General features: G+C 36.6%; 1 protein-coding gene across 5 annotated transcripts; it reads right to left on the bottom strand.

Annotated features, from left to right (window-relative positions):
• Window positions 1–187: 187 nt before the first annotated feature.
• On the bottom strand, window positions 188–24,171 carry LOC114526222 (rho GTPase-activating protein 45-like). 5 transcript variants are annotated; one of them, XM_028547741.1, is made up of 30 exons: window positions 23,002–24,171; window positions 22,462–22,927; window positions 20,188–20,428; window positions 19,667–19,712; window positions 11,812–11,920; window positions 10,241–10,323; window positions 9,847–9,913; window positions 9,707–9,771; window positions 9,561–9,605; window positions 9,158–9,223; window positions 8,936–9,016; window positions 8,439–8,507; window positions 8,057–8,293; window positions 7,550–7,743; window positions 6,956–7,140; window positions 6,297–6,523; window positions 5,813–5,924; window positions 5,584–5,597; window positions 5,437–5,487; window positions 5,068–5,154; window positions 4,869–4,925; window positions 4,406–4,560; window positions 4,097–4,180; window positions 3,856–3,940; window positions 3,261–3,353; window positions 3,048–3,126; window positions 2,865–2,928; window positions 2,470–2,515; window positions 2,272–2,389; window positions 188–1,989 (listed from the first exon to the last, which is right to left on the bottom strand). In XM_028547741.1, exons 1-30 carry the CDS (start codon window positions 23,167–23,169, stop codon window positions 698–700), a joined length of 4,686 nt encoding a protein of 1,561 aa, XP_028403542.1. In that variant the 5' UTR covers window positions 23,170–24,171; the 3' UTR covers window positions 188–697. The 5 variants fall into 5 exon arrangements, with proteins under 5 accessions (XP_028403542.1, XP_028403543.1, XP_028403545.1 ...); XM_028547744.1 differs by lacking the exon at window positions 23,002–24,171 and having other exon boundaries at window positions 190–1,989; window positions 20,188–20,316; window positions 22,462–22,550; XM_028547742.1 differs by lacking the exons at window positions 19,667–19,712; window positions 20,188–20,428; window positions 22,462–22,927; window positions 23,002–24,171 and adding exons at window positions 13,309–13,511; window positions 17,344–17,480 and having other exon boundaries at window positions 189–1,989.
• Window positions 24,172–25,021: the final 850 nt, after the last annotated feature.

Genomic DNA, 25,021 nt, shown 5'->3' with positions numbered 1-25,021 from the left:
GATATTTTCTCTAAGAGAGCAGAAAAAGCGGGCAATCCTCTCTAAAAACATAGATCCCTGGGAATGAAGTCGTAAATACACCAGCTTGTCAGTTATCAATTTATGCAATTGAAGAGATATCAATTATCAATTGGAGAGATAATCTTGTTGTATCAGTATTTTAAAACCCACAGACTTTAAAATTGATTACAATATATTTTCTGCATAACCTGTCTATTCACTTATACACAGAAGATTGATTAATTAATATACAAAATACAGAAATTCAATGTACATAGATGTGTAGTATTCAAATGTAGAATATTTTGAAGTGAATGTAATTATATCCCATGATTATAATAACAAAAGACCACGTGGACTATGACTGCAGTATCGGCCGGGTTTAACCCTTAGTTCAGACAAGCCTAAAAGCAGCGATTTAATGTGACTTCTCGATTTTCAATAGTGAATTTGAAAAAGAAGTAACATTTCTAATTACTTTGTAATGTTATTACTGTCTTCTTCATTGATGCAAACGATGTGAAACTTTTGCATAACTCGAAATAATAGTTCGGTAAAAAAACCTGATTAACTTCATATTAGCAAGCTCTTAATTATTTGGTTTATTGCAACAGAAAGTATCAGTTTGCATCGTATTTTCCCACAGTATTCTGTACCAATCCGAAATTTGGATCGTGATAATAATCTTGACAATAGATTATACGAATTCTGGTGCTTGACTTGAATCACGGGGTGTGAGCCCACGCCCCGTCCACTTTGGCAGTAAAGATGTTTCCGTAGCAACGTTAGCATCATCACTATCATCTGCTGATGAATCTGAGGAAGGCGTCCGCGGTGACTCCAAACTGATATCCCTTTTTAAAGGACAAAACTTGTCATCCGCTGTTCGATATTTAGGAACTGGACTTTTGGGCGGTTGGAAGATCCCGGAATTTCCACCTGCGGCATATAGTCGGGTCAGAGGTTCATGAATTTTAGACGAGGTGTTATTAGACGAGTTTCCGTCGACGTTCTCCTTTCCATCAATACCTCCCAGTACCTTATTTTCACCGACATCATTAGATGTACCATTCGTATCATTCGCTGCTCCTTTCAAACCTGTCTTACCGGCTTGGGTGGTCACAGTATCCGGTAGTTTATTGCTCCGTACCCCAGATGCCCCAGCTTTAGAAGCATCATTTTGTTCTCTATTCTCCAGCTGCTTCACTTGGTCTTTCACTGATACTCTAGCACGCCTTCCCCGGACACCATACGCAAAAAGGCGTTCGCTGGTAAGCTGTTTATCACCTCTTTCTGGTCTATTCTCAAACATTCGCTTTGCTTCGTTCTCGTACGTCGCACTCCGTTTACGACTAGGCGTGTCCCTATACAAAGCCGCTATACTGGATTCGTTTCCAGATTTAGAAACAGCAGAGGAACTTGTCTCTGATGAATCATTTCCATTGCGATGACCTTTCTCCTCAGATTCCGTATTCACTGGAGTGATATCAGAATCAGTAGTTTTATTTGCAGACGAAGATACCGTAGACGTTGAAGGGACGGTTTCATTGTTAGCCCCCACATCGTTTTCTTGTTTTAAACTTTCTGTAGTAACGGACACGTCACTAACTATTTTTCCAGGAGGGGAATCTCGCGAAGAGTCGCTTTCTTCAGTCTTCTTGTTGTCCATTATATAGGCATTTATTAAAGCTGACCCACGCTTGGCTAACATATCAGGGTTAGCATTCCGTTTCCCAACACTGAATGCTTTGGATCGCCTGCGTGTGATACTTGTATCCTCTTCAACACTCGACTCGCCAGGTGACGGGGCGTCTTCCGTTACACCGTTAGCGGTATCCGCAGACTGAAATTTTCTATTAAATTCATCTTGTATTTCATCAGCAAGTGAGATGTCTTTTGGCAATGTGTTGATATTTTGTTTCTCGTTTTCATCTGCTAAATGCCGATACCCATAATTTATACGATGTCCAACATTGTGATTTGCACGATCTAAGACACAAAAAAGAGTTTGTGAAGATACTAGAGGGCAGGTAATGTTGTGATTAAAAAACGTGTGCGTAACTTTCCATATTAGTTCTCTGAAAATACATCAGATCAGATTAGCGTTAGGATTTGGATTAGGGTTCTGGTACTGATTTGGGTAAGTGATTAACGGTTAGGATTAGATTATCCTGTTTAACAATTTTATTTTGCTTTGCGTCATTATATCAATATGAATAGCACCTTTTGAAGCGTAATGTTACAATGAAAAGCACAGTCTGAAATCTTTACCGTTATCATCGTCAACCAAATGTTCACCATCTTGAATAAAATCGAAGGGCTTATTTTGTTCCTCCAAACTACCAGGAAGTAAAATCGAGGTTTCAACAAACAGATTTGGTACGTCACCCTACGGAAGATAAATAAACACCATTAAAAAAACACCAGCAGAACCATTGTCCTGAGTAACAACACGTTGTACATAAATACCTGTATATCAATACGATCGCTTGTTCTTATTGTGTCGGAATCAAACCTATAATATAAACCTCAATTCAAGCACATCACATTTTAATGAACCAAAAAACGTTATGAAGTTGCACTATAAAGCGCCTAAATACGATTATTTTATTTCAATAAAAATCAATATATTGAGCTTATTATTTTTATGCATGTATTATTATGTGACTCTGCATGCCTAAAATGAACGCCAGGTGGTGTAGAGAGAGGAATGGATTAAGATCTATCTTTATACGAGCATCGTGAAGAATGACCTTCGTTAAAACATGGACTGCTAAGCCTATGGCTACAAAAGCCTCTTCATTTGGGGTAACCGCGATGCGTGACATACTATATGTAATATTAGGTAAGAATCTATAACATACTTGTTATTGTCCTTTACTTCAGATGATTGTGATGCAAGTTTCTCCATAGGAGACAGGCCTTCGCCTACAAGGATATGAAATACCATAACAAATCTTCTTTTCGGTGACATGCATGAGTAGGCAACCATGATATGCGTCCAGAATAAGGAATAATTTGCAAGTGAAAGCATATTATACTCGTACCTCTTACTCTGGTACTTCTTTCACCGTAAAGATTCGGCATACCACTTTCATCTTCTTCAGTTTTCAGTGAAATAAATTTCTAAAGGCGAGGAATAATTCAATCATAATGCGATTTTATTATCATGCACTGTAGTATACGAACCATTTGATCATATTAATCTATAACTCGATCCACAGTGCCATTGTCAAGTTATTAACCTCGTAAAATATTACCTCGACAGGGGTATTTGGTAATGAAGAATCGTTTTCCTCAATTGAAACATCTCCATTTTCTTCCTCAGGTTCATCTGGAACGTCATCGAAGACCTAAATACGAAGTAAAAATGTTCAAACCTATGGTTATCTGACCGAGGATTCACTGTATGGGACTATTTCGTGGTAAGACTACAGTTTAAGCCCAGAATAAAGATAGTTATGCAAGTATATAACGTCGGAATAAAAACCGAACGTGCGCTCTTCGTCGTTCGTCACTAATTAAAGTAGAATTAATTTATGACGTCTGTTAATTGTGATTTGCTAATTAAGGTGGAGTACGTTTATTACGTCTGATAAATGGATCGGGAAATGCCGCGATTGGATTGGAATCGTCAAAAAGATAAGTAATTATAATTAAGTGAACGCAAAACATTCCAATAGAACCTCAACGCGAAAAGAACTCTTCAATAGATGCTGAAGCATGCATGCATCAGCACTACATGTCAACTACAATTTTAGAGACTTCTTTGACTGAGTTGACTCCGATCTTGCTCTATCAAAGTAAATTGTACAAATGACGATATATTAGAAATATCTCTTATCTTCAACGTACCTGAGGATTGACAATGAGCAATGCGACTATGCGGGTCTGATGAGACATGTCTACCAAGGACGAGAGTGATGTTGTGGAGTTCTCACTAAAACGACAAAGATATCATACTTTAAGAATATTATGATTACTCAATTGCATAGATCAAAATATATGCAATTTCAGAAAGTTTACTTCTCATGCGATAGATATGACGATATTATTGGTTTTCACCAAAGACAAAGTATTATTTCTTAATACTTACCATTCCAATTTTAAAATGGTGGGGCCAAATACAATGGCCAAATTTTGTGGATTCATTTGGTTGTATTCCTCATGAAGCGAGACTCTAAAAACGGACGAAGGGGTTGAATATATCTTGAAATTATTTAACTGCATGGTTGTTAAATCATCGATTTGTAGAAACAACATGCCCGTGCATTTGTTATAGAGATCTTAACAGAGCTTCCGTCGACCCAAGCCTTCATAAGTGCAGTTAACTTTTAAAAACGTGAACGTCATAAACAATGCTAATGGATTACCGTGTAATCTAAAAAGTTCAGAAATTTCTTACTTGTGTAAATGCTTGATGAGGGTTGCGGTTGTGAGATAGTTTGATCTTGGTAACTTCTTGAGAGTAATTTGAAGTTTCGCCAAAAGTGACCTAAATTCGTCTTTAGCATCTCCCTCGTATTCTTCAACAGTCAGCCAATTTAGATGCGTACTTTCCTAGGGAAAGAAACAAAAATATGCTGCTTCAATCTCGATGTTTTGCCTGTATTGTTAGGGAAGAACATTAGTTTATTGTTGTTGTAAAAGAGAGCTAGTTGATAAAATCATAAAAGGAAATGAAACACGCGCTGTGCAAATTTCCACAATTACTTCAATTCCATCTATTACGTGCGCTAATTGGATTTTGAAAGTTGGAGATTGCTAATTGCAATCGGCAACCTTTGTTACGTTTGCTATAATTGGAAATGAGTGCACGCAAAGCTCTAAATATCGTTTTTTAAGGCATGAAAATCATGCGTTTTTACCTTGGCTAATTGAATAAGATCAGCATAAAGTTTTGTTGTCATGAGTGGCTCAGGTAACTAAATTGAAAAGAGAAAAATGCTGTGTGACCCTGTACCTTGCTTTTCTGTCTTCTGTTATACAAATGGATAGCACACGGTTTAAGTCATGATTATGTATATTATGTAGTTGTTAAATATATCAAGCGTACATTTATCATACCTGTCTTATGTAGAGCTTGAGTACAGAGGCTATCAGATGCGGAGGCTGCGTTGATAAATCAACTGATTCAGCATTTGTTTCAAAATCCTAGAAGTATTTTCAAATTTTAGTAGCACAGAGGATGAATACACGTACAATACATGCGTACTATAGGTAGTATACTGAGAATTGCAAGGTTACTTTATATAATTAGCTTATAGTGGACGGGACAGTCGTGCACGGTATAGAAAACTCCCCAAGTAAAGTTAGTCACAATAAGATTACCGAATTGACAGACTATTTGCCAGTTTCAAAGTGAAAGACCGGGCAGGACCACGTTTGCCCCACATGACTCCTAACAGCCGTAATTTAAATTGTTTATTTACCGACCTGACATAAATTTTCCATTTTGGACTTCACGCCGGAAACTCGGTAAATTCCCTAGATTAGAGAGGGAAAACAAACTTCGATCAATATTGTTCGCGGTTGCTGTTTCCATTAATCCAATCAACTAAAATAACGTCAAAAGTGTATTACCTTGACTTTCAGACCTGTCAAAAATGAAATAAAGAATATATTAATCGTGGCTATTTTTTTAACATCATTGTACAATTAAGTTGAAAAATACAACATCATGCATGCATTTAGGCACAGGAATTCATATTCCTTCACAAAAGAAGGGCTTTTAGAGCGCCTTAAAACCAATCATTCAAAAAGCGAGATACTGTGACATATATTTATTTACACACGACATCCAACAACATACCTCTTCTGTTTATCTCTTTCACACACTTTGTCACCAACACAGGAACACCACCTTCCTCTGAAAACCGTACGCCAAATGTTTTCATACGCTTCATGGGGCTGGGAAGCATTCTCTGAACATAGAAGAGATAACAATATGTTTCACTAGAATGCTAACACGTTCACTAAAAATGTTTTTGTACACGGCGAAAAATTCCAGAATATATACAATGTAACTAGTGTAATCAAAATTCTAGCATAATCCTGTACAAATCGATCGTCTGCGCAGTGCTTTCTAACAGTCTTCTGAACACTCTCTTCTGTGACACTCGCATGTAGAGAGAAATTTCGGAAACTTGTGATCGCGCAAAGGAATTGATAGCAAAAAGGTGATTAAATCCACCACTATTTTCCCCCAATTCCACCCTTTTTTGTCAAACATTCAAGTAAAATAGAGAATGCAGGATCCATGTGTTAAGTTCATGCAAGCTACGCTAAATACTTACGCTATGGCTACAAGCTGTCTGTAAATTTTCTAGACATTTTTTGTTATGCCAACTTAGACCACATTGAGCACATTCCACTCCACTAAATACATATTTATCACATTCTGAACATCTCGCAGGCGCTCTTATTTTATGAAATGTATGAGTCGATGCTTCTTTCGTCAACTTCCCCTTCGGAAATTTCGGGGTTTTTCCTCGCCGCTCTGGCTTCGAGGATTTACTGCCTTCTGTAAAACAAAAAAAAAATTAACAATGTAAAGCACCCTTCTGACCACGGCAAGAATAAATAGTCACAGCGATGCTAGACTAATCTAAATATTATTTGCGATCGTTTCCAAATGTAGAAAAGCGGGTGGTGTTTATTTCTATATTTTTATCTCAGGTCTGTTGGCGCTTGCATACCAACAACCTATATGGCAATTACCATGATTACTGTTACCGGCATGTTTGAATAACGGGATGCTGGTTGGTTAAATTGAGAGGAGTATAGTTATAAATAAGTGTACTGCAGTTACCCAAGCTAGTACACGCCACACATTATTCATCAGCGAAAACATTTATTTGCAAATGAAGATCGCTCCTGTCAAATTGGACTCTTTACAAAAGGCAGTTCTCTATTATCAAACACTGCTGAAAAGAGATAAATTAAAAAAGCTCACTTGAATGACTTGTTCGAGGTCTCTTCATCTCCCCTTCAGACTCATCGTCGGTGGAAGGTGCAGGATGGGGTCTTGTTCTTGTCGGCTTCTTTGTATTCTTAGGACTGGATGAAGGTGAAGCAGAGGGAGATGGACCTCCTTCATAGTCAGACATTTGACCCGCTGGCCATGCCTTCGCTGGAGACCTGAGAAAGACAACATTATTCTCTACATAGTTATAGATTAACAGGTTGTAAGCGTTGAGTATCTTCGAGTTCCCGGATATCTTTAGTTAATGCTCTACAGGCTGATTAGTGATTTAAGCTACGTTGACAATGACTGCTGAAAGAGCTGCAGTGATCTCTATCTAAGACCGAAGGATAACTGACGATTATTTGGCCGCCATCTTTGAAGCAAATTTGAAGCTGAATCGAGGACCTGCACCGGCTAGTCTCTCGCTATTACTGTGTTTTTGGTCTGCGACGTGAAATTGGCTTCAACAAGCATGTGTCAGTTATAGAAACGCTAAATCCCAAATTATTAGCTTCAGTAAATTACTTTACGTTCATGCAGTTGCTTGAGCTTACAGAAGACCTGTAGCTAAAGATAACGTACCTTGGGTTGTTAGGACAGGGTAGCAATTCGTATATAGGACGAACGCTTGAGCGAGCGGTGGATTGTTGAAAACGAACAAAGTCTTCAAACTCTTTTCCCGGCTCATATCCCTGACAGCTGTTAGCCAAGGTTTTGAAATGAATTGGAGTGGGTACAGCCAGTTCATGCATCATATCAAAATACTTGCGAGTTACCTGGGCAAATGAAAAAAAAACTATTTCAACCACATTTAAAAACGAACGGCGCGCCATTTTTATAGTCTGACCTAGTTCCTTTAGGAGTTGAACGATGGGCTAACAAAAGCTCTGATTTGGATGATATATCCAACAACACAGAATCGTAGTTCAAGTGAATTGTTGTAATTTTGATAGCAAGCAATTAAGTTCATTTGGTTATTTTGTAGAAGCCTAATTGTTCGTTGCATTTCTGATAACGTTAATATTTTGGCCACAGTAACTACCATGCACCAGCATTTTCAAATCAACATATTCCTCTAATTTTTCTTACCGATCTGAAAGTTCGATCACATTCGTTGACTAGCTGTTTCGTTTGAGCAACAATACGGACTTTCGTTTTCTCCGCTTCATTCAGCATGTCGTTGGCAATCTTGATTGCGTTATTGTAAAGCTGTTCAGCTTCTTCCACTTTCACTCGTAATTCTTCCTCTTTTCTACCCTTGTTTGAACTAAAATACGAGAAACTGTCCTCTTTGTTTTCTTTAACGTCTGCTTGCCTTGTATTCAGCTAAAAGAAACCAATGTATCTGAATTGGAGAAAATATTTTCATTATACGAATTAAGTTCAGGGATTGATTCAGACTGATCTCATCGGGAAAGTAGAAAAAAGGTCGACTTTTCCCTCCCATATCTTAGTCCTTACCCTTCCTTACCTTCTCAAGTTCTTGCTGTCTTTTATTGTAATTGTGCTGTGTGGTTTTCACCGAATTTGCCGATTCGTGCTAAAGAGGTTGGAAGGAAAGTTTTGGTTCAAAAAAGGGTAAAATTAGTGTACTTAAAGGCAGCTTTTGTGCGGTAATGAAGTGCCATTAAGTATAAGTATATACAAAATCTCGTATAGCTACGTTTTAACTATATATGCTCTGGAATAGAAAAGACTGATACTCCAACGTGAGTTATAATTTAAGTGCATTTACAATTAGACATGTTCGTGCCCTTCGCAAAAAGCTGTTTGTATAGTATTAACTTCAGCATCGACAAGGGGAACAACATTTTTTTTGAAACCAAACTATATCTGGTTTCATAAGGTGATCCAGAAAGTTGAACCAAAATTATGTCTTTATTTGCGTCATCTTTGTTTGCTGTGTATTCAGTCAATGGTTTAACAATCATTAGAGTTTGTGAACTTAGTTTGTAAACAACCCCGTACCACTTGTCGGCATGTCTTGGTCCAGTCATCTTTCATGTCTTTACGTGCGCGGTCGTGAACTATGCGACGCTGCATCAAAGGCTGTAGAAGTAATGGGAAAATTCAAATTAACATATCGAGTGAAAAAACCCGCATGTTTTAACTTTTGAAAGTTGCATGGAAATAGGAATGATTGCTTTACGTCATATAAAATGCGAAAACAGGATGATTTTATAAAATGACCTGGATGAATTTTGATCCACTAATCGCAGCGAGAGTCTGTTGACATTTCTGGGAATATTCCATATCCTACGAGCAAAAAATCAAAGAATCAGAGACGTTTTGAGATAGCGGTCATTATCTACGACATTTTATCAATTGGCCATTCGAAGTTGCAGTAGAGGACTGGTGATAGTGAGGCTGGCAACGCATTTAGGGACTCTTTTTGGGACGTAAACAAAAAGTTTCAAAAACCGCCCCATGATGCATTGTCAATATCACTATTACTATAGCTCTTTACTGCAACTTCGGAATGGCTAATTGAGTGGTGTTCTTTAATTTAAAGCATGATCAAGTAAATCTGCAAAGTTTATAGTTATCTGAGTCTCTTCACTCTCTTAATGGCTATTGCATGTTTCATATTTACCTGGTCTAATGCAGTGATGAACGTTGACTGAAATGGAAGGTAATTCTAGGAAAAGTAAACAAATGTTATATTATAATAATGTTTATCAAAAACGTTTAGCAACTTAGAAGCATGATACACGTATAACGTTAAAAATCATTTTTCACCTCTTCACTTATCGAAGCTCTAGTCGCTTGAGCTAACTTCGTCAGCTGTTTTGTGTATTCTGCCTCTGAAAAAAGGGGACGAAGCATATTAAATACTACCTTGTATATTAAATGGAACATGAGTTCTGTAAACCACTCACCGAGTTGCGCTCTTTTTTCTACATAGTTTGCTATGTCTTTCACGTATTTTGACCAATATTTTGTCCACTATTATAATAAAATAACATTGCCATTAGTGTTAAATCTAACTAAAATTCCTATTTTCCAGGCACGACAATAACTGGATGCACCATATGAAGAAGTGTTTGTCTTCAAAACAGCTAGTGTACTCTATAATAACTGCATGATAACTGACTGTTATGAGCCGAAAAATGAGGTACAGGGCTAGTTATGTTTTATTGTTTTCGTTCGTCAATCGCGAAGACGGGGGTCGAGTTACCGTTCCAGTTCATATAAAGTTCACTGATCACATCACATCACACTGGCTACTCGATAAACAATAATCAAATGAATCCAATGAGGAATCAAGGTTACCTGCAAGCAGAATTCTACCCCAGAATCCATCTTCAATAACACTCTCTCCAGATCAGCATCCTTGTCATCAAGGATGTCGTTACCTATTTTTTTTAAAAAAAAATCAATTAACCATTAAATAACAATAGATTCGAAGTAAGTGCTTGACGAGAGACTGGGGTATATATACGAGATTTCTCCCTTCAGCCTAAGGGTAAGTCTCGTATACCATCCCAGACCTTTAGGACAATATTCTACCATTCCGCCTGCAACTGAACAAATATATTCAGATGTATTCTGGAGTAGTATTTTACGATCGCGCTTTCGGTTTTTTCAATTTTGCTGGTATCTTTGTAGGTTTCTACTCTGGAAAGCCGTATCTTGTATAACGTGCACAGACCTTCTAGACGATTGAATGTGCGACGAATGTTCTGAAATTCTGATAGAGAAAAGTGTTTTGGTTTAATTTCACGTCCATTGCATGAAAACTTCACTAACATGACGTCTATACCGTAACGTCCCGGAAAGTACCCCATGATTCATTTCAGTCTCTTCATAGTATTGTCTTACTTCATTGTGTTTTCGAGAACCACCGCAGACAAATATGTCTCAGTGAACTTTGATCAATTAACAACGATTATTTCCGACGAAACGCGAGCGAAACGCCAAAAATGTCGAGACAAAGATGTCCATGCATAACATGAGCAAGGCAAAGGTTTCAAATGTTATCAAGGAGCCATTCAATGTTTATTACAGCTGACGTTTTTTATAGTTATTACGTCACACACAGTACTTGAGCACAGAAAACTTCCAGTTGGCGAGACCGCAACAAGATGGAACAATCTGCTATGTGAAAAGCTGTCAACGCATTTCGTAATAATTTAGAACTAGTTCTGTGAAATACATGCAGATCTAGAGCATCCCAGTTAAATCAATGGCGGCACTAACAATTGTAATTGTACTTCATAAAAAAGGCGATGTTCTAAGACGTGGGATATTTGACTGCCATGCATGCATAAAGCTATCAATAATTAAATCCATCGCAAATGAGAGGATAAATTTTGTCTCTTCAATATTCATCCTCTTGAATAATGCATTAGAAATTTCACGAAAATAACACTCGGGCGGCTCTTGAAAGCTCAACGAGCGCTTCTAGTTTATTATTTTTTTGCTGTTTATTTTAGGACCGTTCTCCCAAAATAAAAATAAGAAATGTAATATTCTAATAGGCTAAATTAGGGGAGGTTTCCTGCATGGGAAGTTTTGCAGAGTACTCAGACGTGCCCAAAAGCCCGACTTCAATAGATCTTTTTGGAGATATGCAATACAGATATTCCAATTTCTTTGTCATTCTAATCAGAATGCTTCCACTAACGTCTGAATCATATGTATATATGATTTAAACATAGCGTATCTCGAAAGAGTAAATCAAAACAGAGTTACTAGTAAAGAGGTGTATGAGGCTGATGTATTACAAACGCTGCCGTATAAGAGAAAATAGCAAGTCTCTCTTACGATAACTACGTTCTCTATGCACAGACATCAAACACTTAGTAATACCCTATATTAACAGTAATATCAAGGCATCTTACATGGTTCCTGTCTTGACGGCATGTTCATACTATTGGATAGCATGTCTCCTTCACTTCCGTATTCTTCGTCATCAGGGTAATCGACATCATCGTCACCATCATCTCCAGCCTGTTCAAAAGGGGGGGGGGGGGAGAGTTGCCGTTAGATAATAATAAATATATGCATAACATATGGCACTGCAACTGATCTTAGCATAATTCATGCCATGCAGTACAGCACTTTTGGAACGATAGCTCTTTTTCAAATATATATATATATATATATATATATATATATATATATATATATATATATATATATATATATATATTACAATTAGGAAATGGTATCAGGGAATTATGACCATACATCCTAGTTTGTTAATACACTCACAAAAGCAGGGAATTTATCGCGCGCATGTTGGATTTTTGAAAATCTCGTCCAACGCAAGAGATACAGACTCTATTTGAAAATATAATAGATTGCCGAGTCTTTTTAGGAAAAGAGTTTAAACTGATAAAGATAAGATAAAGATAGATAAGCGATTTAAGCAAAATAATGCTGATTGGCAGACCGTTAATAAAGCCTGGTTTCGTTTGTTTGCTATACTGCCACGAGCACATCAAGATGTTCGAAATTATACAGTGTTGATATACATTGAGTAGAAAAGACTGTTTTGCATGCAAACACACACGTCAAAATGTCCATTTCACATGCATCGTCGGAAATGATCTTTTCAGGACACTTACATTAACAGGACTTCAAAATTTGACATTGGATTGAAAATTGCAAATTGAGGAACGCCAAATTGATAATTTTTGCAATACCTGACTAATTTTCATCCAGTGACATGCAACAATTAATGCCTGCCTTTCCTAAGTACAATCTCTACAGCAGTTATAACTTAATTAACTATACAAGGTTCCGCTTAAACACATGCAGTATTATGACGAATTTGAAACTTCTCCGGAACTGGTCTTTGATATACTGGCTAACTAAACGCTTGTTTTTTGGTCGTCGTACGTTGAAGCATGTTGTTGCAGGCAATCCGACATGTAAACCAAATTACAGCGAATTATGGGCTATTGTATAATTACAACAAGACGACGGTATCGGGATATACAAAAACCACACAGCACTAATTATAAACCTGCTTTATCCAGGCCGCGAAATCGACCTGTTAGGGGATTTTTTTTCGTGATTCTCGTCTAAACCGAAGAGGAGAAATCGTTTGACGCTGTGAAAATGTAGGGTAGTTGAGTTGTAACTTGTTAAGACGCTTATAGAGTTAGAAGTGCCCATACGTCACGCTGATGCATGATGATGATGATAAAGATGATAGTCAAAACAGTCGTTATAATGATATTAACGTTTCATAAACTCAAAGCAGAGCAACTCTACTTGCGCTAATAGATCTATAACGCGTCTTCTCTCCTTTTCCACATTACGTTACAGTCTAAAAACAAATCCTGGTAAAAAAATCGAAGCTACGGGGTGAAAATACGGGGTAAACATACCGAACACTCAAGATCTGAAAAATCTTCCACACTAAGTGCCACGTCACATTCGGACACAATTTTCTGTTTCGATTGTCCTGATGAAACTGATGGCACTGTTATGCTTGTAACTTTCATATCTAAGCGCTCCTCCACAGGTAAAACAATTTTCACTTTCTGTCCCAAATACTGCATAACTCCTAACTTGTTTGTTTCTAGAGGCACTGGAGTATACATAATTATGCTAACGATTTTCCTATGTAAACATATTTGACGTATGATACGTGCAAGCCATGTTTAACATCTGCTGATAGAATATATGAAATGAGAATATTCCACTAGAGTAGACTGGTAATAATATACACGAAGCCGAAGGATGTGCTGCTGATCTCTCAGAATCCAATGAACGCTTGGTTATGAAGTACTTGTAGCAACAAAGAGGTCACGATTCATACTTTCGGAAATTGAACAGAAAATATGCATTACAATACAAAGACAAGGTATAATTGCTTCAAGTCGTAACGTCCTGTTACATCCACCGTTTTCGCATAAAATATTAAAAAAATTTCATTATTTCAATACGGGTAACATACACAATGCGCATCCTCGCGAAAAATCTGGGAACGAGGATGAAACAATGCGCTACATTCCTGGTCTGCATAATGTAATTCTCAATTTAATTTTTACTCAATTTACACTCTATTTTAAAAATACAGCCATTTAAGTTAGTTGCACTCGTGCAATTATATTTCTCATTCGCTAAAAAATAGCATGCAAGATAAATACAAAAAGTCACAGAACTAAACGAAGATCGACCAATGAAGCAGTTCTCAGCGCCCAAGACCCTGCATGGGTACGAGATTGAGCCGTTGCTTATCTGTCTTTTTATCCATGTATAATCTATCGCATATGGCGCGGAGGTAAGATATATCGAATCAAGACTTGATTGACGACGGTAAGATTGTTTAAAGTCAGCGTCTTTTGGCCTCGTTATATGCTCGATTTTTAAGATGATTATATAACTCCTATTCTACTTTCAATAGCATATGTTTAATTCATCACTGTATTTGGTTGCCATGCATGCATGCAGTTATAGAAAAGTATAGTCAGGAAAATACTTCCTGAAGTCACGTTTTGCTCATATAGCTTCATATGTTGGACCAGCTAGGCTAATCACGTAAAAGAAAAATTATCCCGTACGGTTTTTCACGGACATATAGGGAATTTCACAAAGGACCGCCAACTACGATTAATGTAATTACCCCCTCTCCCCCTGCGCCCTGGATAATGTGTTAAATTGACGACACAAGCTGTTGATCAACGAGAAGATAGCTAACACAAGACATTACAACAATCAGCATCACATAGAAGAAAAACTTATCTAGATGTCAAATGTGGGGCTTCTTATCGTCACTGGAACTATACGTAAAATAACAAACGCTCGCGTGATTACCAATAAATGTTGTATCTATAATTCCCTTTATCCAAACACCCGTGATATTGACCCTCAAAAGGCCACGTTCGAGACGGAACGTTAATTCATTTTCGAGAGTCATCCATAGGTTTACTAATGTCAAGTGTCATTATGATCAACTTTATTTTGCGATGCTCATTTATTTTCATTATGCTGCGCGGGCATTAAAATTAAAATTACGAAAACGTAAATATTACGAAAACATATAAGGGTCTTTATATATCTTGACATCCTTCAGACAAGAAGAAAACATGAAGTAATCGTCCTTATTGGAAGATTTTACTGCCATGCATTATTTACCATGCATCACCATTTCAAGATCAAAACTGAGACGAAATACCGTATCTCCATTTATACATTATAATAAATTAAAGAACTGAAGTTATCTGGTCCCACTCGTATCATGCAGCTACGTGGAAACGAGGCCCAAGTTGTACAGAAACACTTAAAAAATGGCGCGAGATGTGAAAGTCAATATACACGCTATACGCATTGCCTGCTTATTGTATATGCACTTTATCATTCTTAAATGGTGTCCAAAACTGATCCCTTTTGGCGTTGTTGGATGACCTTACACGAGTAATACGCTTAACGTATTAATAGAACTTGCCAGATGCTAAAAATACGTTCCCATTTATGCTCCTTATTAGGTTAAGTTGAAATTTGAAAATGATTTAGACTCTATAAGAAGAAACACTACTTGTACGTAGTATATATAAGATAAAATATATAGTATAAATAAGAACGTATAAATTCCTAGTTTTCATTAGTAACTTCCTCAGTTCATTTGGTAAGGCCCAAGAAGCGATCTAGCGTGCAGCTTTCAGCGCGAGTTTTCAGAGTAACATAAAAAATTCTATGAAATGATACTTTAACAGTTTTTTAGGACCCATGATATCTTGAAATGTTACAGAGCTTCAAGACATTCAGAAAACGTTAATCGGGATCAGAGTTACTTTGTCAGCGAAAATCGAATTGCATCGCGCGATTCCAAATGTTGGTTTTGATTATTAAAATACTCTAAAACTAAAGGATAAATTTATCAAAGAACGACAACAAATTTTAGAAACCGGATATTCTAATCTTTTTTTGATTCGATCCTACGCAGCGAAGAGGCAGGAAGGTATTTTTCTTTTCCCTCCCATCCTTTTTTCCCTTTCCTCTTTTTCTCTTCCTCCTTTCTTTCCTTTATGCTAACCAATGTTCCTCTTAGTTTCCTACATTCAGTATATATATTTTTACCATCTCTAATATACATAGAAAGTCTTTTCGAAACAAACGTTTTTCGAAATTCGGAATACATGCAGTCAATTCTCACCTGCACTGATGGTATGCAAACGACCAATAAAGTAATCTCTATAGATTTAATTACAACTTTGTCATGATGGTAAAATTAGAATTCCGAACAAAATCTCTAGCCATTTTTTTCAAACCAACAGCGATGACGCGGTGCTCGAGGAGAGCATTCAAAGTAACTCGTAAAACTAAATTCATCACTTGTTCCTAGGTGTCTATAAGTGTCTATGAGCCTATGTGTCCACAGCTTTTCAAACAAGTGGCTACGAACTTCTCCTTATAGAAATTTGTTTTTCGGATGCTATTCGATGCCAACTGGCAACAACCGCGCAAGCTAGCGATATACAATTTTGGTACTTTGTCAAAATATTGTACAAATTTGTAACATATTAGTGACAGTGGACTATAAATAATAAGTATATAATTAAATAATGAATGAATCATACGTTAGTATACGCGTTAGTTTTACTGATTGTATAAAACGTGACGTTTGCGCCACTTATATTATAATCTATTGAAATGAATGAGGCAAAGGAATGCGTAGTGTAGTGACACGATACAGAGCTTAGGAGATAAAATATATAAAATAATACACAACCGGATCACACATATATAATCTAGCCCTAGAATTCAAAATATTTTTAGGAATTCCGAGAGCAATGACAGAGGTATGACTGGTAGTAGTAGTAGTTATGTGCAATCATTGCAATAACGATGGAAAGAGAAAAAAAATAACATTTTACAAGTTTTCTTAACCAATTCAATTCTACTTTAACAGAACACGTATATCTTTATATGGTATTAACCAGTTTTAGCTGTTTACGAAAATCCTAAATAGTTGAAAGCAACGGGTAATTTATGCCCACGCAGTAATTAAGGGTTGTCTTTCGTAAACAAAATATTCACTGCCATCAAACTTTGGCGACCAGCCTACTACATATCTTAAACCATGCACTGACTCAAGCAATGCCTACCTAAACAACTATCTCGTATCGCAACGTATAAGGTTATCACAGTATCACACGTGTTCAATTATCATCCTAAAGCCTGAGTAGTTGATAAAGGTATTTCTCAAAATCATTAAGCCCGATGGCGATGGGATGATGAAAGGAGTACAATAACTAAATTAAAACGCCGCACTTTTATATTACACTTCACAAACACACGGTAATATACTGAATACACGTGCAAGCGCTAAACCAATACTGTAAACAAGACTTCGAAGACAAATACTTTGTTACAGACTATTCGTCGCCTGTAAAATATCGAATTATATAGCGACTTACTGATACGTTCGCAACCATAAAGAAACGCAAGTACACTGAGATAACACAGGATCCTGATGAAGTCATTAAGATAGAACATATACCATACACGACCTACTTTGTTAGATCTATACTATACATAGCCATATGCGATGTCGTTCAAAACCACAAACCTTTCTAAGTGCATATAATCCTGATGAGGGTTTACATGACAGGCCTAAACACACTCCAGAAAACACCTCCTGACCCTAATTTAGGAACGCTACGAGTTCATAGGTCATTGGATGTGTCTGAAGGTTTCGCATTCCTTTTCCCGAAGAAAATGGAGTTCAGTGAAAGATATCACCGTAAATAGTAGATTCGCGGATTCCGTCAATCACTACCAAAGAATAACAACCATAACATCAAGCTAATGAGCAAAGTTTACTAGAAATGGCCACTGAATAGTACACCGTTCCTAACGTACGCGCATGTTGTTTTTCCAGACAGCTGAAAACTTATACTCGTATTCGCAGTACGGCGCCAACCAAACCTTCCAGTGTTTTGGGAGACATTTTCGAAAATGTTACAATATTTTTACCATCTAGACGGAATTAAAATGCAATACCGTGTTGAATTGCCTATGCGATAGAAAAATTGTCAAAAAAGTATTGGCGTGTATTCAATAATAAGAAATCTTAAAAATTTAAAGAATATTTAAATATAGGAAGGAATGCAGATTTGTGTCTAATATTACATATACGATCATTAGGCTGTCAACGCAACCCCCAGATTTCAGCGAGTCTTGTTACGTAAATATAAGATAAATTCCTCGGCTAAATTAAGGTGGCTCCCAACACTATTTGGAGATGATCATGAATTGCTCGCCGAGGGAATTAAGCGTTAAAAAAAAACTGTTATAAAAAAATAATAGGAGCGTTGTAAACGAAATGGCCATGCGAATTTTCCGAAAAAAAGTTTGATTTTAGAAAATCTCATTAAAACATGATGATTGTTTTTTTAAATGCTAAGATAAGGTTATATGACCATGTTAGGATCACGAACACATTTCTCTTTTCATAAAAAAACCTCAATCGTATTCTTATGAACATAACCCCCTATTGTGCGCACTTATGACCGCTAGTATATAATGATAAAGAAGTATTGAAAGATTTCTAGGTCCGAGTTTGTAATTTTAACCATTTCTTGCATGCATTTTGAAAGTTTGGGTAGCGGGAGATCTGGGTAGCGGGAGCGCTGGTACACTTTCTAAAATGCACATTGTTGAGATCGAATCTTGAAAAAAATGGGGGACTGGTAAAGGAGGTATTGATCGTGTAAGATTGATATTGATTGCGTTACATATTGTTATATAGGTGCTGTGTATTTTAAATGTGATTGGTGCATTTATAGTCACATGACTTTAAATAAATGCAATGTTTCCCGCCAGGGAAACAACTCGGGAAATAGTGAGTTTTGTTTTCCCTCGAGTCTCAATGTTGGGAAAACAAAACTCACTATTTCCCTCGGGAGCATACATTAAGTGTATATTGTACACTGAACAGAGCAATACTACAAACACTCCGATCCGTCCTATTATATGAATGGCGCGCCACTTCTGAATTTAGACAATCTTAATGGGACAGCTTAAAACTCAAAAGAAATTAGGGAATATTTTGTTTAACACGAAACACGTTTTGTGTTTTTCTTGAATACTTGGAATAATTGTCATCTGCTTTTTGCTTTACCTATGGTATGCGTTTTCCGTCAAGGCAAACGCGTCGAGTTTGTGTAACAATTTTCATGCTCCACGCGAAGCGTTTCTTTCATTGAAGGGTTAAGTAATGATATGATAAGTAACTTGAAACCGCTGTATTTAAAGCAGAAATCTCTTTACCGCCCGAACGCGCGAGCTTCAAGATGAAGGTTCAATAATTGAATATCGTGACTCATCTACGACAAAAAGTTGTGACCACGCCCAAATAAGGTAATGACGCCCGCAAAAGTATGGGGTCATGCCCACAAAACTAATTTAAAAGCCGACTGTTGACGTTTGACTCAAAGCCAGGCAAAACCAATGTCAATGGGCTTCATATTCATCTCACATGAAGACTTACACTAGTCATGATGCAACACTACATTAAACCGCATTGAACTAAAATTGATGGAAGGCCACCTGCAACCAGGGTTTGAACACCGAATTATCTTTAACTTTCGGGTAAGCATAGGTGTGTTACGGTGTTTACCGTTTATTATAAGTTTATAACGTAGCCTTCCACTTACTTTAGATAAATGAGTGGGTCAACGAAGCAGAAGGTCATATAACTCATATGTTACGTTATATAATATGTTTATCCATTCTTACCTTATTTGGAATAAGTTCCTGATCTCCCATCAATAAATCCGAAATACTAAAAAATGTTGATGATAAATATTGGATTAGGAGAAAATTGACTTAATAGGACTCAAAACGTAACTTCAGTATCCCCCCAGTTCACCTATACAGTTAGGAGTTAAAGCACTCCAAAGGAGTAATCTCATGACCACCTCGCGAAAAAAAAATCGTTTTAAGTCAATCTAGATTATTAAACGGTAGTTACTGAGAAAATAAGAAAGCAAACCAACTAAGAAAACACGATCAAACTAAAAGTTTTTACTTTAGAAACTTTAACTTACAACTACATACACTTTCGTGAGTATTTCCTATGAGCTGAATTAATTCATTTACGAAATATTATATAAAGATGATTTTGTAAATTGCTGACTTAACCACTATTTAAAAAGGCTTCGTATAACCGCCCAGCAGATTAAATGGAACACGCCCGAGGTAATCACTAACCAGCTTAGTAATTTTACGGTTTACATTCTAAAACCAGGCAAACCCACCTGCTTCCAAATACCAGTGCCAGTTGATCAATGGCGCGGTAGAAATCATCGGGATTTTTACGATCAATACAAGGGAAATTTTTAACTCTACTTATGAGATCACCAGCTGCTGCAAGAATCTCGTTGGAGCTTAATGATGGATAAAGATGTATTACTTCTTTTAAATTAGACAACACAACTGCCAAACATTCGTGGGCTTTCACGTGCATTTCTTCAACTGCACTACCACTGTCTGTATTCTCTGAAAACAATATTTGTACAAAAAATAATCGTATGTTGGTTAAAATGACTATATAAGGATATAATTAGGATATGAATTACTAAATACAACAATAAAATTGTGCCACACTCATTGGAAAATACAAATTAATCACACTGTTAGCTCATATGCATAATAGCTGCTTTCATAGTTCAATCAGTCAGACTCAACGAGTTGCACCTTTTTGCACTGTGTTACTGACAGCAGTAAGGAATATAAAGAAAGAACTTTACGGGCTCACACAAGAATGAACCTAATACATAAACAGAAGAAGAAATTAATGATCTCCATGAAAGATTTATATGCATGTCTTATTTGATTTATAACAAAAATTCCTAATTCCTAATTGGCCTTTTAACATGCTACATATGTATGCCATGCACTTTGGAAAGGCAAATCTTCTTTCTTTTCAATAATTTGCTGGTTTTGTGCTGATTTCTAAAAGCATTTCCCCTGTAGGGTCTATAAGCATTATAATGGCCTCCATAGTACAGAAATTGGCCCTTTGTCCCTGCTATTCTTGCGTCTGAATTACATCTCATTGCTTTAAAATACGATTTAGTCGGTTTCCCATACATTAAGGGATGCACTGATCATGGCCGTTTGCTCTTACAGCCACCCCTCAAATTACAAATCCCTTAAGAGGGTAAGTTTAACATTAAAAGATAAATCAAGGTAACTCTGCATTACATTGCCTAATGGCATAACCATGCAACAGCTCTGAATGAAGCTTCCAAAAACATGAAGATTCAAAAGTCCAAAATTATTCCATCTAAATTTAAACATCACTTCAACTTGTAAACACATAAAATGCCAATTTAAATGCCACAAAAATATTTATAATGTGAGCTATAGTAATGGAAAAGGCACAGAAATGCCTTGATTCAGAATGTCACCAATACCCAAGATTATTTTATTTTATGTGTTCGTAGAAAGAAAGAGTGGAACCTGTGTATGAAAATAGTTAAAAAATATCTGAAGAAATGCACTTCTCTCATCTGTTTTCTTTAGATTATTACTAAATCGTTTAGTTGGAAATCAACAATTTCCTTGATAAATTAAGCACAACATTGTGGCATTATGGTGGCAAAGTATTTAAAAAGTGTAGTAAACCAGGATAGTGTCATGATCTGGATCAGTCAATCATCAGGATTAGCTAGCTTGGTTGCCATTCTTAGTTTAAAGAAATTGTGAGTCCTTGCTTGAACATTCATTATAGGATTCTGGATTTCTGATTTTGAAGTGAAAATTTTATTGGATTTTCAATATTTACAAATTTTATAATAACATAATTCATTTTACAATCCTCTTTCACATACTATTAAAAAACCTAATCGAAAACTAACAAAGCCTCTTAAAAGAGATATTTAGAATTGGACAATTGGTCTCCTTTGTATTATGACATACATGTAATGTAGCAGAATATGGAAAGACAAATTGTTGCAAATTACTAATCAAATATATTCTGACGCGAGCAAAATTTTGGTTTGTTTATATTGTCACTGTAGCCAATGTAGCAAATTAACTCGCTCGCATACTACATTTTACGGCCCCAAATTCGTTTAACTTATTTGAATTTCAACAATACGTATTACTGAAAGTAAAACTAGATAATAAAAAGATATACATGACATAATTTTAACACACGCTGGGATTCTTGTACTAGGCATTTTGAATCAACAAAGCAAACGCAGCTATTTGTATAGTTTTGAAAAATTTTCTTTTCCCGAATACGAAGTATCTCAAAGTTTAATACTCCGTTATATGGTTTCAAATTATTAAAACCAATCAAGGTGACACATTGGGTATCAAACACGAGTCAAATAGCAATTAAACTACACTTAAATTCAAAAGCTATCCAGCAATTAGAATTGTTATGAATACAAAACAGACAATTTACACAACTATGCCGAAACGTCCACATAAATAATCACGAACGCCACGCAAAGCGTAGTTTAAACGGGTTTAGTTAAAAGGAAACATAAATACAGAAATGTAAGATGAAACTGTCTTACCGTCTGATTCTGTGTCTGACCCATTGCCTGGGAAAACATTTCTCAATTTCCCCAAAGCGTCAGAGAAATGTCGGACATGAGCGGTCAAATTGAGTATATCCTCTTGGTCGACCATTTGGCTGTCAACAGTTTCTGCACCGTACGATGAAGCAAGACTATTTAGTGAGAAACTTCTGTCGGATAAGTTATTTGAACGTAGTGAACTCTTAGACGAGGATCCGCGAAGATCTTTTGAAACATCGGCAGAGCTATGTCGTTTGTGGTGGCCATTATGATATTCAGAATTGTCAAGAGTCTTTACATTCTCATTTAGTCTTTGCACATCAAGAGCCTCATTATCCGATAGAAAGTTAATATCGCCTAAACTTCTACGTTTAGGTATAAACTTGATTAATGCGCTATCTGGAGACCAAGAATATCGTGTTGAAGGCAGATTTTCTGGTGATAAATTCCGACGTTGAACAACCTAAAAGGAAGTCAAAGTTTGTAAGAGATTTCGACTGATTTGATTAGTTAAATATTAACTTTAAGAGTTCTCACTGGCTCTCCAAGCGGAAGTGTCTTTGGCAATCGTTCAGTCGATGTTGGTCCAATATTCTCGCAAGAACCATCCTCCAAATTAGATGTTACTTTCACTAAATTGGGATAAATTTCTTCGGGTAATGGAGCTCTTCGTTTTTTACCGCTATTTGCTTTGCTACCAAACATCTTAAGGTTCTTTTTCCCTCATGATCATATTTCATTTGGAGTGCCTTTAAAATTTTAATCCTTTTATCATACAGCCATAGAGAGATTTAATTTTTTCGAATAGAATAGCTTGATATATTTATTTATTTTATCACATAGAGCCTGCCTACTCTGTAGCATGTAGGAAACAACACGTGATGGTAATTACAACATTTCATTGGTTAACACTGCGTGGACGGAATGTTAATTTTTCCTTAAAAACCTAAAAATGGCATTCATCAAATTCATCCCAACAATTTAAATCAATATCAAAAGTTCTTTATCATATACAAAGCCTAACTATTTCAAAAGTCGCGCTAGTTTATAACAATGGTTCGTGATGCGTATAGACTAAAAACCACTGTTTTGTATGATTCAGCAATGAGAAGCACAATGGCTTGAAAGTTGAAAACAACCCACAGGGCAACCTCAACCCTTTTTTCAGGGTTGATACATTTCTTGTACCATATGAACAAAGAGATGTTTTGTCAAACTTTAGTAACATGACTAACATCCTTGAATGAGTTGAATCATGACCATAACCCAATAGCTGTGTCATTATTAGAGCGTAAATAATTATTGAACAGGTAGTGAAAACGCAGCCATAGGTACACACTTGTACATCAATTTTATTCAGTATTTTATTTAATCTTGATTTCTGCGAATCCCGTCCAGAGCTATATGATAAGTTGATAACATTATAAGCTTAAAGGCTTCCAGGACAGTATATTCTGGACAGGAGCTGCCTTAAGCTAGAGTACTCCTGGGTTCAACCAGTTTGAGTTACCCCACTGTTCATTATCATGGGGTGAACTAAATCTAAGCGCGCAACTGTAGAATTGTCATTTTGGAAACGCACTTAGAAGTCCTGTCAAACCAATTATCTTTCTAGAGAAAAGGTAGGATTAAGAAAAGACTTCCGGCCCAAAGCCGCCCAATGAACGGAATACGACATGTATGCCTATGATGTTTTGCATAAACACACTTAGGGCCCTTAGTTTACTCCGCAGTGGTCTAAAAATGATAATCAGAGCTAAAATTTCAGTAAAGCATTTCTGCTCAAACGGTTGAAAAGCCAGTATCTTTGATGACACGTAAAATCATTTGAAATCATTGGATCCCGAATCACACTACTTGAGTTTAATCAGATTCCCTCTCGGATCATGCATCGGCCAAAGAACGAAATATTTAAACCCATGCAATGGCATATGCTTTGCCGAGGAAAGGATGTTTTTCACTTTGCCCGCGCTGGCGAAACGGCTTTTGTTCAGGCAGGTGTGACGGGCCTTAAAAAACAAATCGCGCTTGGATGTAAAAGTAAAACCATCTTATAATATTGCAATGCTAATGATTTTGAATATGTTACAATATGTCTCGGTCGCTTCATTCAAAATTAATGAGCAAAAAATGACATTTCGAGGGAATTTGAAGATTATGAATTCACGCTGTCTTTGGGGGTTTCTTTGATTTACCTTTCAAGACTGAAACAAACTGGTAAAGTATTGACCCTGAAAATTTCAAACATGAGATTGCAGATTTGTTAAAGTTTGTATTAGAAGTTTAGCTTAACCGGCTAAACATATATAGTTATTCACCTTTTGGTACGCCATGTGCCAACGTATGGTGAAGCAAGGCATGTTGGCTGGTGTTTCTCTGTGGCCAGTTGTATCAAGCCCGTTTAGCTTAAACGGTGGATAAGTTCAAGATAGAAAGCGAGTCTATACATCGTTTTATTGCAGCAGCTACATATTCAGTGCATAATATTCAAGTTGACTTATTCAAGAGAGATGTAAGAGTGTTATTTAATTTTGACTTATCCTCCGTTTAAGCTAAA

This window comes from Dendronephthya gigantea, unplaced genomic scaffold, assembly GCF_004324835.1.
Source record: "Dendronephthya gigantea isolate DGI-Jeju-01 unplaced genomic scaffold, DenGig_1.0 000038F, whole genome shotgun sequence".
Classification (NCBI taxonomy): Eukaryota; Metazoa; Cnidaria; class Anthozoa; order Malacalcyonacea; family Nephtheidae; genus Dendronephthya; species Dendronephthya gigantea.
Note: the sequence above shows the minus strand (reverse complement) of the source record. Positions and strands in the feature narration are given on the sequence as shown.

Coding starts and splice junctions, on each gene's coding strand:
- LOC114526222 (XM_028547741.1), bottom strand. CDS start 23,169: ATGTTTGGTAGCAAAGCAAATAGCGGTAAAAAACGAAGAGCTCCATTA. Junction 8,508..8,935: donor CCAAGACATGCCGACAAGTG/GTACGGGGTTGT, acceptor CAACCTCTTTAG/CACGAATCGGCAAATTCGGT. Junction 4,926..5,067: donor TCAAGCTCTACATAAGACAG/GTATGATAAATG, acceptor TTTTCAATTTAG/TTACCTGAGCCACTCATGAC.